Source organism: Calidris pugnax, unplaced genomic scaffold (genome assembly GCF_001431845.1).
Source record: "Calidris pugnax isolate Ruff unplaced genomic scaffold, ASM143184v1 scaffold56, whole genome shotgun sequence".
In the NCBI taxonomy this organism is placed as follows: Eukaryota; Metazoa; Chordata; class Aves; order Charadriiformes; family Scolopacidae; genus Calidris; species Calidris pugnax.
Genome location: NW_015090839.1, coordinates 9,292,655 through 9,307,721, shown reverse-complemented (window position 1 = coordinate 9,307,721; position 15,067 = coordinate 9,292,655). Strand labels below are relative to the sequence as shown.

At 38.1% G+C, this 15,067-nt stretch overlaps 1 protein-coding gene across 1 annotated transcript in view; it reads left to right on the top strand.

Annotated features, from left to right (window-relative positions):
- The window catches only part of ARHGAP5 (Rho GTPase activating protein 5), a 52,487-nt gene that overhangs the window by 609 nt on the left and 36,811 nt on the right, over nucleotides 1–15,067 (top strand). Inside the window, exons 2-3 of the mRNA XM_014941826.1 lie at nucleotides 6,716–6,822; nucleotides 10,845–14,742. Coding sequence (XP_014797312.1) covers nucleotides 11,020–14,742 — 3,723 coding nt within the window. The 5' untranslated portion in view covers nucleotides 6,716–6,822; nucleotides 10,845–11,019. The remainder of the gene's footprint in view (nucleotides 1–6,715; nucleotides 6,823–10,844; nucleotides 14,743–15,067) is intronic.

The window sequence follows — 15,067 nt, the reverse complement described above, 5'->3', positions numbered from 1 at the left end:
CCCCCCTCCCCCCCCCCCCCCCCCTTTTCTGTTCTCCTTTCTCTGTACTTCTTTTCCTCCTTGTCGCCCCCTTCTACTCGTTCTCGTCCTCTGTTCTCTCCCTTCTCTACTAAATTTGAACAGTTGTCAGTTTCCTCTCCTCCTTCCTTTCACCTTCAAATATCACTCGATATTAAATTTCAGAAAAACTTCACTCTCCTAATGGTGCGTGTGCATTTCTGTTTTTCCACCAGGTGGATTTTAAGGCTTTGAAATAGGGTAGCCAGTTGCAGTGTTGCAGCTTTCAAGCATTTTGAATCCCTTCAACCAGCATAACCTTTAGACTCTCTCCACCCAAGGAAAGCACCAGAGATATACACCACCCCACCCCGCCTCTGTTACCCGCCTTTTGCCCTCTCCTGTATTGCTTTTGATAGCAGCGTGGAATATTTCCTTAATAAGTAGGAGGGAAACGTTTTTAATCGAGACCAAAATAGGCCTGTGGGGGTATGTGTGTATTCTTTAGTTTAGTGTCGTGCAGATAACTGGAGGATTCTTAATAAAGATCCTTGACAGAAATTTAAAAACTCCACACTGCAGAGTGAAAACAGTAAAGAGAGAACAGCATTTGCTGGTCAGTCAGACGTCCATTTTAAACCTGTGCATTGAAGCCAGTTACAGCACTGATACTTGTACACTTATTTCATAAGTGAATGAGGAATTAGTAGGTAGGTTTTTTCTGTTGTGCTGTCTTACCTTCCCAAGGTTCTTCAGTATGACAGCTGTTTTCAGCAGTGACATCAGTGACCAGTTAAGTGCTTTCTGAAAAAAACCATACATATTTAAAATTTATAGTATGTATCTGAACTCAGCATATTACAAATACTCATCCATGTGCATTTTTATAAGGGTTTATTTTCTGTTGTGCTTCTTAGAAAATTATTTTCAGAGAAGTGCTAAAATTCTTAAAATTCTATTTATAGTACTCTGTTGAAACTCAGTACTCCTAGAGCTTAGGAAGCATGATGTAAATGTGGTAGTTTTTTTGAAAGAGTCTGTAGTACTTGAAAGTATCAGAAATTGTTTAAGCCTTTGTTACATTATCAGTAGCTTGTTTTAGTATAACAAGTTGCTTTTAAGCTTGGAACAAACTGAGCTTAAATAGTGTGTATTTTTTTTTAAAGTATTGCTATATAAAGCAGCTGCCAGCATTGTAAAAAAGTAAATAATTGCAACCAAATGCCTGCCAGTCCCTGGTACTGGACTTTATTTTAGCTGAGGTGTTGCATGTGTAACATAATCCAATTAAATACTTTAGGCTCAGACTAAATTGTTTTAAAATGCTATATTTAGCACTAACAGAATCAAATGATGTACATGTTTTTGAGGTTAAAGATAAAATGTGCTTTCCTAAAGCCGTAGGTGTTTTTCCGTGTGCAAACTTTGTAGGAAAGAAAAGCACTGATCATAATAATAGATTGTTCTGTGTAAGTTTCCCCTTTGGGACTTGTTATTTGAGTAGATGGTGCAAAAATAATTCCATTCTGTTTAATAAAGATATTAAAAGGATGCTGACAGTATCTTTAACACTTGCAAAAGTGCTTTCTTAACAGAAGATGAATCCGGTGTGCTGGCGTCCTTCAGGAATATTTTGCATAAAACTTGGAAATGCTCTGCATGGCTGCCTCTAGTAGACTAACATGTGGTGTGTTCTTGGGGTGGCACACGCACAGCACCCTTCAGGGATGATGCTCCCCCACCTGTACGGGAAGTTTTGTGGGGCCGAAGTTCAGCATTCAGTTCCGCTGGCGCAGTGGCCTGGGCGAGCAAACGGAAACCGGTGAGGTTGATGGAGGTGACGTACCTGGAGAGCGAAGCCCGCCATGCCCTCTCGCGCTGCCGTGACGGAGGAACGCTCCTCCAAGGCGCTGCCGCCGTTTTGGGGAGCGTTCCCCCGTGCTCGGGGCGGGGGGGGGGCTGCCGGTGCTGGGCCGGCCCCCACCACCGCTAGGGGGCGCCCTGCGCCTCCCGCGGGGGGTCCCTGCCTTCCAGCGCGGATGACGCGGGGGTTGGCCTGACCTCGCCGTGGCTTTTAAAGAACTCCACCGTCATCACAGTTATAAGGAAAAGTCTGGCTTCAGGTGGTCCCAGTTACACCGGGAATTCTGTATTAGGACCGTCAAGATTGTTTTTTTTTTTTTCTTATATCTGTGTTATTTCTAACTTAATGGGCGCACAGTACTCTTATTTGGTTTTTGGGTTGGTTTGTTGTGGGCCCCCCACCCCACGAGAATTTTTAGCCTAAAGGTCAGTGGGACCTGCAATATTCTTGGGGTTTTTTTTCCATCAGTTTTAAAAAGTACTCTTAAGGATATTACATTTTACAGATTACTGTTTGAACCTACTCATCACTTCCTTACATTTACGGATTTTAATGAAATACTTAAAGAAAATTGAGTTCAAAATTCAGGAAAATCTGAAGCAATTGCTGTGAAGTTATTTTGAATTTGAGTATCAACTGTGCTTTTCTAGTAACTAACACCTATCGGAAGCCAAAATAATCTATGGTTGTGCACAGTACATTTTGTGGTAAATTAGAGTTTTTTCTTTGGCTCTGAGTTACAATTCCCACACATTTTTGCAATTCTGCATCAGTTGACATGCAAGCATAACAGAAGAATGTCTGCATTTAAAAAAGTAAAACCAATACCTGCATGTACAATGTGTATGTTTTTGCACCTTGGCATTAATTTAGTTAAGCTGGCTAATTATTATGCATAATATTGTTTGCTGCTTACATACAGCTTTTCACTTGCTTGTTTTATAATTTAAAGAAGTGGGTACCCAGTGTTCTTGTTTTACACAGGTAAAAATTACACATATGGCTTGTACAAGGTCAAATAACAAACTCCTGCTTGCATTAAGTCTCAAAACTTACGGTGTTGGGTCCTGGATTCTGTACTGCAGTTCCTCGTGAAGCAAAGTAACATGAAATGATCCAGATACGTGAATCAGTGCAAGTTATTGAAGTTGCTGCTGCCAGGATGTAAATTTTTTTTTTTTGCAGCAAATGCATTTTAACCCTTTTTCTGTCCTTCCCTTGATCCATCCTTTCCTGTCTGCTGCTTTTTCTTCTATTTTTATCAGTTCTTTCTCGGATCCCCTTTGTAAAATTTCTCTATTGGTTCTTTTGTGTTTTTCCTGAATAACTTTGTAAATAAGCCTGATCAGGTAGTCTTGCACTAAGAAACTTGTGAGAACTCTGTGTGTCTTTAGTAGGTAATTCTGGTGTACGAAAAGAATTAAGAATTTGTTTTTCCTGTAAACTTGTATTATTTAATTTCCTGTTAAAATATAGAAACCTATATTGAATGCTCTCAGATATTCAGAATTCTGTAACTCGTGAGACCTAAGTTCAGACTAGTGCAGTGCTGGTAATTTGAATCATTGCCGTTTACCTGTTTATTGTGCATTGATCTAATTTGTGTAGGTTGGCTTGGGGTTTGTTTGTTTGTTGTTTGTGAACAGCAACAATTATAATAGATGCCCCCCTGGAATGTTAGGTAGCTAAAGAATGATGTTTTGTTTTGAATTTAGAAATAAAATTTAGGCCTTGATTTAATTTTGGCTAATACACTGGCAGTGTTCAGAGGATTGTTATTAATATGAGAAATCTAGTACATTTAGTAAGAACTGAGAGCTTTGAACTTCTATTTTTAAACACAGTTTTGCATTGATTTGTAATATGAAGTTGGGCAGTGTGTTGTTTTATCTTATTTTATAAATTGATTACTTTGCTTTTGTATGCAAAGAATTATCTAGGCTACATAGCTATTGTAGGGATCATAGTTGTCCATCATACTAACCAAATCTGAAATGAACAGCGGTTGGGGTAATCCATTCTCATCTTTCATTTACGTCGCAGGACTAATCACCATACCACTTAAACTGTATTCCTTTTCAGTCAGAATAGCACTATTGAAGATATTTCAAGGCATTGCCTTTACTGTCTTGTTATTGCTTGATTGAGCTCATTTCCTGATAAGCAATCTGAATCTTTTTTCCTAGCGTTGGCTGGTACTTGCAGAATTCTACCAGGCAGCATTGTATTTACCCTTATTTATAAATAATATTTCACATGTGGTTATTTAGTGAAGATTACCAGCACTTGTGAAGTCGAGAATATTGGCATGTTATTGAAGAGGACAGGACACATTAAGTGGCTAGGACCTCAACGGACTTTGGGAAATCAAAATTGTTGATGACATTTGTATACTCTGTATCTGGTTTAGTTTCTAAAAAAGGATTTTGATTTGAAGATTTCTTATGCTTGTTCAAGTGAAAAAGATACCTCTTGGTAAATACTGAATGAAAAGTAACAACATTACTTTAAGCTACAACATTAGTTTGTTTGTTTGTTTTTTACTGGTTCTTGAAGTGAAAATGGTTGAATTGTTTTTCTGGTATGTTTTGGGTAGAGCTGTTATTACTGATGCGCTGATAGTTCTTGAAATTCAGATACCATACTAAATATTAACTATTGCCAAATTTTCGTTCTCAAAAAGTGTGAAGTGAGGGATGATTCTATATAGAAACTTACTGTCAGCAGTAACCTGAATCTCGAGCTGTAACTTCCTTGGAATCATGGTCTTTGATACCTGAAAGTGCTATGCATTCAAAAGGTGTACTACAAACCATTTCGGTGATATCTAATGTGTTTGAATTTACTTTGTGATCTGCTGTAGAGGTCACAGTAACTTTCTGTTGGTGTATTTATATACCCCGCAAAGCAGACTAGACCATGATGTCCTTTTTTGTTTTTTTTTTTGACTGTGGCAATTGAAACTAACCCTGAAAAATACCGGTCTATAAACTGTCGCATCTAGACAACATCAGAGAGTGAGTAAAGGACTGTGGGAAATCACTCTTACTTTCCCTGTTGGCATTGTTTGCAGCTACTTAAATACTTGTTGGTCATGAGCAATTCTGTAGAGCCTTTCAGACAACATCTCTGCTTCAGCAATGTTAGGTCCGCAGATGGTAAACATTTGTAGGTTCAGAAAGAAATTTCGGAAGGTACTCAGAAATACTCAGAGTATTTATTTGTAAATAATTTTCTTGGCTATGGGCCCATCTACAAGTTCCTGTGCAGCCACAATTACTAAATAATGATAGGTGATTAGCTATTTTAGTATTTATTAGTTGCTAATAACATGGCGTTCTATGCTAACGTTTAGAATTCAGCTCGGAAGACTTTGGGGAACATGTATTTGAAAATAGGGTTTTCTCTGGCCTCTTAATACTTCTGGCTAATCTTGTGGGGGCCTGTCTCTGAGCTTTCTCTTGTGGCAGTGTGAGTTGTGAAATGGCTGATGTTCCCCTGCCCCAAGCCCCAGATGGATTCTTGCAGGCAGAGACACTCTCAGGCTGCCTGCTCTTCCACGTCCTCCTCTTCAGAGTCCCGTGGTGGTGTTTCCTCCTGTGCCCCTGTCTCTGCTGGCTGTGGGCACAGAGGAGTGCCACGGCTCGGGGTAAGGGCAGGGAGCGGGACTTGTCTCCTGGGTGAGTTCAGCTTTGCAGCTAGGCCGAAAGACTTAGTGCAGGACTGATGGCCTGCCACCTAATGATTTGATGTTGTCTGGTGCTGTAAGTTGAGAATTGCAGTATTATTGTGGTGTTGGTATATTGTTTGTTACTATTACTGAACCTTTTTTGTCCAAAAGAGAGTTTACTAAAGTCCAGACTTTTTCAATTAGCTGTATTATTCCCAAAGCAAAGTGGAATTAATAAGAATACAATCATAAGTGACAAAACAAGAAAAAGCTTTGCCATACCTTTTTGATACTATGTTTAGCACATATACAGCATGGTGCTGCATGTTGCTTAAAAATGACACCTTTCCATCGTTAAAAGCCGCTTACATCATGATCCAGTGCAAGCGCCTCAAGTTCCTATCCTTGTCTGCATCTTAATATGTGCATCGCTGGCCTGGCATTCAAAGTTTGGATCTTGTGTGGATGCAAACTGAAAAAGTTATGTGGAAGAGAGTTCCAGTTTTGGTTACTTGGTAGCAGCATCCCTGAAGTAAAATCAACACTTGCCAAGATTGTACTAATAATTTGTATCCCAGTTGAGAATTCATAATCTTCAAATATAATTATGTTTTCAATTTCTGGTTTGTCACAAGCCTTTTAATTTAGGAATACTGTATTACAGGTAGAAGGGTTTTGAGGTAGACTGTACTTTTTTTTCGAGTAAAAAAATGTATATACACGTATTTAGACATACTTTCATTTTATATATTTTGTACTTACTAAATACTTACTTTGTACCAACTTCATTCTACGAAACTATATTCTAGATATTTTAGAATTCTGAATTCTTATACAAGCAATCAGTGATTTTTAGGTCTCAAATTTTGTGTGTTATAAGACACTCTATTCATTTTTTTCAGAAGAGGCTTCTGCAACCTAGATATTGTTAAAATACCAAGTTGAACTCAGAAAATCACTTAAGGATAACTGTGCCCTATCTGTCCCAAGCATTAATAGCTGTGCTTTCAGGATTTAAACCCTCTAAGTTTAGAGGAAGACAAGCTTGAGCTCAGAGTTCTGTTTATGGGTTTTAAATAAGAAAACCAGTCTTCATGCGTACGTGAAGCGTGGCACCTTCTCTGACTGCTGCTTCTGCTTTCATAATTTTGAAATTATTAACAAATCTTACTTTCTGTTTTTAGATCCCTCAGGGAAGGACTTACTGAAGGACATTGTTTAAATGTGTGACATTACTGCAGGAAAATCACAGCAGAATAATCATCTTGCTTTGCACCTTGTTTTCTGAAGGGTAAGTTTGGGTTTTCATAATCTTGTGTTTAAGGAGGAGGGTGAGTGAATAAGTACAAGATGATACATCTTATTTTTTGTATAACTACGTCTGGAAGTCTAAAAGTCCATAGAGACAAGGTCTTATGGTGCGACTGTAGAAGGTCAGAGATTCTTCCTACAGTGATGTCATACACTGTGTGTCTTCTGTAGTTCTTCAGAATTTTCTATTTAAACATAGAAATGCTCTATTATTTTCAATTGAAAACAAATTAGTTGGGAAAATCAGACAACCCCTCCTTTGAATCTGTAACAAAGACAAAAGGGGTGGAGGGGGGCAATGAATTGGAGTGTTTTCAATTTGTTATAACAGAATTTGGCAGATTGAAGTAAGCTAATAGAGTAACAACATGAATTTCCAGTGTGTATATTTTGAATTTGTACAAAACTACACAGTACCTTTAAATTAATGGTATACTGAAAAAAAAATCTTCCATTTGGGGAGCAGTTGAAAAATGATTCCACATTAAATGTGAAGCCATTATAATGCCAGGTTTTTAGCAGGTGTATTATTGATTAACATAGATTTCATTCTGTGACTTTGCTTTGTACAATGAGTGCAAAATAGAAACTGTATAAAAAATGAAAAGAAAACGCCACTGTTTTTTAATACTTTTAGCGATTCAACTCCCACTATGGTGAAAATCTTCAGTGTCAGAAATTTTGTGAGAGATTAATGTGTTTGTTTTCCCTTTGTCAGTGTCCCGTTTCACCTTACTCGTACTTAACTTAAAAAATGTATTGATTTGACAAAACATTTATTGCTGGAGGAGGAAGAACCTTTGCTACTTGAGGATGTAGAGTATCTGAAAGTATTGATTGTTTCTACTTGCAAATTGACAGTGTCTTCCTGATTAAATGAAATAATCCTGTGGATGGAGATTTTTGTGTTCTAGTTTAGTCCACGTCAAATCTGTATTGTGCTGTGGCAAACAGAAAACATTTTATAGTGGAAGTGCTGACTAAACTTCTCATTCTAATAGTTTGAATGATGCTACTATGATGAGCTTTGCTTTAGAAAGAAAATACTGGGTTTATTTGTAGTAATATAAACACTGCTTGTGAAGGATTTACTTCTGCCAAATATTTTTATTCCCAGAGCCCCTCTCTGTTAGCTCTAAATTCTGTGTTTTAAGAATATAAAAAACACAATAGAAACAGTAAAAAGCAAAATTTAAAATACAAGTTCTCTTCCTGTATATGTCTTCGAGTGAACTGATTTAAAAGAAAAATCATTCCTAAAACAAGGCATAAAACTTCTGGTTCTTGCAATATATAAACTCTTAAGTATAAAAACTAGACCTTTTACTTTCCTCTTTATTTTGTAATGAAGCTGATAATTTTTTACAAAAAAGATACTTTCCTTGGCTATGATTTCTGTATCTGAAAGCTGGTTTTATGTATGTGTGTTTTGTTTTTATTTTGGTCAATTAATTTTGTTTCAGATACTACTATGTTTCTGATCAGAAAGTTGGTTTTCTATTTCTAGGTGGAGGTGTTAATAAGTTGTAATGCTCTGTTGGCCGGGCATTGGTTCTATAAAAGATATTAAAGGTTTCAATATTTTTGTCTTCCATTGCAACTTTTAATGGTACAAATACTTCTTTTACTGCTGCATGTCTTCAAACTCAAATATGTTTTATAAGTCACGAATTAATTTTACAAGTGCTAAAGTAAATTTTGAGAGCTTTTTGGCGACAGACCCTACACTTTTTTTTAAAGTACTACAGTACCATTCTCAACGTATTGTTTCTAACAATCACAAAATACATAACAAATAATGCTGAGATAGATATTGAAACTAAAATTTCAGTGTTGATGCTATTTACAATTTTTCCTTCATAAAAGGGTTATTTACCAGTTTGTTTACATACATTTATGTTGTTATTTCGTACTCCACAAATGTAAAACCAAATATATTAAGTTCACTACTCTGTAGTGTTCATTTATAGTGCCATGTGATAGTTGTCTTTTTGTCGAGAAAATAAGAAAAGTGGTTTTATCTAAATACTTTCACAAGATTATGGAACGGTGTAGGTTGGAAGAGACCTCTGGAGCTCACCTTGTCCAGCCTCCTTGTTCAAGCAGGATTGCCTACAGCAGGTTGCCCAGGACCATGTCCAGGCAACTTTTTGTATCTCCATGAGGGAGCCTTTACAACCTCTCTGGGCAACCTGTGCCGGTGCTCAGTCACCCTCACAATAAAAGAAGTGTTTCTTGATGGCACCTCCTGTGTTTCAGTCTCCGCTTGTTGCCTCTTGTCCTGTTACTGGGCTCCACTGAAAAGGGTCTGGGTCTGCCGTCTTTGCACATTATCTCCAAATATTTGTGCGCATTGGTAAGATTGGTTAACCTGCAGAAGAGAAGGCTCAGGGGCAATCTCAGCTCTCCCAACATTTACTTATACGAGAGATGACTTTCCTTTCATCAGCTTAGTGGACCTTTGCCAAACTCTTTCTGGTAGCTCCATATCTCTCTTGTACTGTAGAACTGGACACAGTGCATCAGGTGTGGCCTCACCAGCCCTGTGTAGAGGGGAAGGTTCACCTAGTTTCAGCTGCTGGCAGTACTTTGTCTAACGCTGTCCAGGTGCACATTGCTGGCTCGTTAATGTTGAGCTTGCTGTCCACTGGGATACCCAAGTCCTTTTCTGTAAAGCTGCTTTCCAGCCAGTTGGCTCCCACCATATGCTGGTACATGGGGTTATTCCTTGATGCAGGATTTTGCAGTGCGCAAGGTTCCTGTCAGCCCATGTATTCAGCTTGTCGACGTCTCCCTAAATGGCAGGAGAACCCTCTGGTGTATCAGCCACTCCTCCCAATTTTGTTATCAGCAAACTTGCTGAGGGTACGCTCAGCCCCACCATCCCAGTCATTAATGAAGAAGTTGAACAATATTGGATCCTGCGTTGGCCCTTGGAGTATCCTGCTAGTTACTGGCCCCCAACTAGGTTTCACACCACTGATCACAACCTGTTGGGTTCAGTCATTCAGCCATTCAGTTTTTTATGTTTTCCTCATAATGTAATTGTTTCTAAAACAGAAAATACTTTTCCATTTGCAGTATATATGTAAGAAAAGTCTTCTAATTAGTAACTGAGAGTTAGTGGCAGTTGTTACACCTGACTGGTTCAATAAAGCCACTGTAGCCTTGTGATAATTCTGTGGAAGTTTGAGTTTAGATATAGTGGGTTTTGTTTACAGTTATTAAAAGTTTTTGTTTTTTTCTAGAGACAGAAGGAATGATACTACATTGTAATCTTAAAATCTCAGACATAAGTCTTATTTTTCTATACCTAGTATGTGCCTGAAAATATTTGTATTTTTCTGTAGAGTTCAAGTTAGAAACTTCTCCTTAAAGCATTTTATTGTTAGTATACAAATAAGGTAGTTTACTTCCGCAGATAGGTAGCGGCTGAGCCACATTGCCAACTTCCTGGTTTTACAGGTTCTTACTTTGAAAGTTTCTTTACTGAAACCTGAAACCAAACCTACAGATGTACACGGAAGTGGTGTTATTCACACAGGTAACCATCCTATCTGGTGGAAGTATGAGCATGAATAGAAGCATGTATATGTTAACGTTTAGAGTTTTTTTTGTTGTATTTGTTGTAGTGGAAAATACTTCTAGTGCCTAGTACCCGTAAGCTGTTAAAGAAAACAGTAATTTGGGGCTTTGGGTGTGGGGTATTGGTTTGGTTGGTTTGGTTTTTTTTTTTTTTTTTTGGAAGTATCCTGATCACCTATCAAAATAGGTGATGAACTATTATTAAACTGTGCCTAAAACCTGATTATTTTAAAATTTGTAATATAAATAACGTTAACAGGAATGAGTTACGAGTTTAAGATCTCATTTGTTCATATTCATAGAAAACAATTTCAGGGTGAACGAGCAAAAGTGCTTTTTAAAATTTCTTTTCTCTCATGAGTATTAGAAAGAAATACGTGCAAGCTTTAATTTTTTTTTCCCCTTTGTTTTCTTTAGGAAGATGATCCTCCTCGTCCTGGTTATCTGAGGTTCTCTTGATGACAAGCTGAAGCAGGAACAACTGAAAGCTATTTCTGGAACCCTGGATATACAACTTAATTTGTAGGAACCTTTCCAGAATGAAAACCACGTACAGTTACTTTGATAATTGCAAAAGGATGAGAGGAAAGTTATGATGGCAAAAAACAAAGAGCCACGTCCCCCATCTTATGCTGTTAGTATTGTTGGACTATCTGGAACTGAAAAGGATAAAGGTAATTGTGGAGTTGGAAAGTCGTGTTTGTGCAATAGATTCGTTCGTTCAAAAGCAGATGAATATTATCCCGAGCATACCTCTGTGCTTAGCACAATTGACTTTGGAGGAAGAGTTGTTAACAATGATCACTTTTTGTACTGGGGTGACGTAACACAAAGTGGTGAGGATGGAATTGAGTGCAGAATTCATGTAATTGAACAGACTGAGTTCATTGATGATCAGACTTTCTTGCCTCATCGGAGTACGAATTTACAACCATATATAAAACGTGCAGCTGCCTCCAAACTGCAGTCAGCAGAAAAACTAATGTACATTTGCACAGATCAGCTAGGCTTGGAGCAAGACTTTGAGCAAAAACAAATGCCTGAAGGGAAATTAAGCATAGATGGGTTTTTATTGTGCATTGACGTAAGCCAAGGATGCAATAGAAAGTTTGATGATCAACTTAAATTTGTGAATAATCTGTATATCCAGCTCTCAAAATCTAAAAAACCCATAATAATAGCAGCAACGAAATGTGATGAATGTGTGGATCATTACCTGCGAGAAGTTCAGGCCTTTGCTTCAAATAAGAAGAACCTTGTGGTAGTGGAAACATCAGCAAGATTCAATGTCAATATTGAAACATGTTTTACTGCACTGGTACAAATGATGGATAAAACTCGTGGTAAACCGAAAATAATCCCCTATCTGGATGCCTATAAAACTCAAAGACAGCTGGTTGTTACAGCAACAGATAAGTTTGAAAAACTTGTCCAAACTGTGAGAGACTATCATGCAACTTGGAAAACAGTTAGTAATAAACTGAAAAACCATCCCGACTATGAAGAGTACATAAATTTGGAAGGAACAAAAAAGGCCAAAAATACGTTTTCAAAACACATAGAGCAGCTTAAACAGGAACATATTAGAAAAAGAAAAGAAGAATATATTAATGCATTGCCAAGAGCTCTTAATACTCTCCTGTCAAATCTTGATGAGATTGAACACTTGAGCTGGTCAGAAGCCTTGAAATTAATGGAGAAAAGGCCTGACTTCCAGTCCTGTTTTGTAGTGCTTGAAAAAACACCCTGGGATGAAACTGACCATATAGATAAAGTGAATGACAGAAGGATTCCATTTGATCTTCTCACTACACTAGAAGCAGAAAAAGTTTATCAAAATCACGTGCAGCATCTTATATCTGAAAAAAGGAGGGTTGAAATGAAGGAGAAATTCAAAAAAACTCTTGAAAAAATCCAGTTCATTTCACCTGGACAGCCATGGGAAGAAGTTTTATGTTTAGTGATGGACGACGAAGCATTCAAATACATCACTGATGCAGATAGTAAGGAAGTGTATGGTAGGCATCAGAGGGAGATTGTTGAAAAAGCCAAAGAGGAGTTTCAGGAAATGCTTTTTGAACATTCAGAGCTGTTTTATGACCTGGATCTTAATGCAACACCAAGTTCAGATAAAATGAGTGAAATTCATGCAGTTCTGAGTGAAGAACCTAGATACAAAGCTTTACAGAAACTTGCACCTGATAGAGAATCTCTTCTGCTTAAACACATAGGATTTGTTTATCACCCAACTAAAGAAACTTGTCTCAGTGGCCAAAATTGCACAGACATTAAAGTAGAACAGTTACTTGCCAACAGTCTGCTGCAACTAGACCATGGCCGCTCAAATTTATACCACGATAGTGCCAACATTGATAAAATCAATCTTTTCATTTTGGGCAAAGATGGTCTTGCACAAGAATTGGCAAATGAAATTCGGACACAATCCACTGATGATGAATATGCATTAGATGGAAAAATATATGAACTAGATCTTAGGCCAGTTGATGCAAAATCCCCATACCTGTTGACTCAATTGTGGACATCAGCCTTCAAACCACATGGTTGTTTCTGTGTGTTTAACTCTATTGAATCACTGAATTTTATTGGGGAGTGCATTGCAAAAATAAGGGCTGAAGCAGCTCAGATAAGGAGAGACAAGTACATGGCTAACCTTCCATTTACGTTAATACTGGCTAACCAGAGGGATAGCGTTAGCAAGAACCTGCCTATTCTGAGACATCAGGGACAGCAGTTGGCCAACAAATTACAGTGTCCTTTTGTAGATGTGCCTGCTGGTACATATCCACGTAAATTTAATGAGACCCAGATAAAACAAGCTCTGAGGGGAGTATTGGAAGCAGTTAAACACAATTTTGATGTGGTAAGTCCAGCTCCCACCATTAAAGATCTGTCAGAAGCTGACTTGCGAATTGTCATGTGTGCCATGTGTGGTGATCCGTTTAGTGTGGATCTTATTCTTGCACCCTTCCTTGAATCTCACTCCTGTAGTGCTGCTCAGGCTGGCCAGAATAATTCTTTGATGCTTGATAAAATAATAGGTGAAAAGAGGCGTCGAATACAGATAACTATATTATCATATCATTCTTCAATTGGTGTAAGGAAAGATGAACTTGTTCATGGCTATATACTGGTCTATTCTGCGAAGCGGAAGGCATCCATGGGGATGCTTCGGGCATTTCTTTCTGAAGTTCAGGATACGATTCCTGTCCAGTTAGTGGCTGTTACTGATAGCCAGGCAGACTTCTTTGAGAACGAAGCAATCAAGGAACTCATGACTGAAGGAGAACACATAGCAACAGAGATCACTGCTAAGTTTACAGCTTTGTATTCGTTATCTCAATATCATCGTCAAACTGAGGTTTTCACATTGTTCTTCAGTGATGTTTTAGAGAAGAAAAATATGATCGAAAGTTCTTATATGTCAGACAGCACAAGGGAAACGACGCATACAAGTGAAGACGTTTTTCCAAGATCTCCCCGAGGAAGTTCCCTTGACTATAATTATCCAGATTCAGAGGATGATACTGAAGGACCACCTCCTTACAGTCCCATTGGTGATGATGTAAGGTTACTCCCAGCACCTAGTGACCGGTCAAAGTACCGATTGGATTTGGAAGGAAATGAGTATCCTATTCACAGTACACCACTCAATTGTCATGACCACGAACGCAACCATAAAGTGCCTCCTCCAATAAAACCGAAACCACTTGTTCCAAGAGCAAATGTGAAAAAACTGGATCCTAACCTCCTGAAAACAATTGAGGCAGGTATTGGCAAAAACCCTAGGAAACAACCTTCTCGAGTGCCTGTGGCACCACCAGAAGATATAGACCAATCTGACAACTATGCTGAACCTATTGACACTATTTTCAAACACAAAGGCTTTGCAGATGATATCTACGCGGTCCCAGACGATAGTCAGAATCGTATTATTAAAGTTCGAAACTCAATTGTTATAAATACCCAAGGTGAGGAAGAAAATGGGTTTTCTGATAGAATATCCAAAAGTCACGGGGAAAGAAGGCCTTCCAAATACAAATATAAGTCTAAGACTCTCTTCAGCAAAGCTAAGTCTTACTATAGGAGAACGCATTCAGATGCAAGTGATGATGAGGCTTTCACCACCTCTAAAACTAAAAGAAAAGGAAGACATCGTGGAAGTGAAGAAGACCCGCTTCTTTCACCTGTTGAAACGTGGAAGGGTGGCATAGATAACCCTGCTATTACATCGGATCAAGAATTGGATGATAAAAAAACGAAAAAGAAAATTCACAAACCAAAAGAAGATAAGAAGGTAAGTCAGTTGATTTAAATTTTATTTACAACTTTTGATGCATTGCAAGAACAGAAGAGTCAAAATATGCAAGAGTTGCACACTATTTTGATGTGGCATTTTTTGATTTTTGGCCAAGTTTCTACTTAACTTCCTTGGAACTAGCAAACCTGAGGGAATGACTTACCTACTTTATCAGTTGTTGAATAAGTTTCAGTTCTAGTCTCCTCTGTGTGTACGTGTGCAGTCTCCCTTCTATATGAGTAAGTGAAGGCAGAATTTGGTCCACAGATCCTTCTTTGTTGATCACAACAGCTTTTTTTTTTTTTTTAAAAAAAAAAAAAAA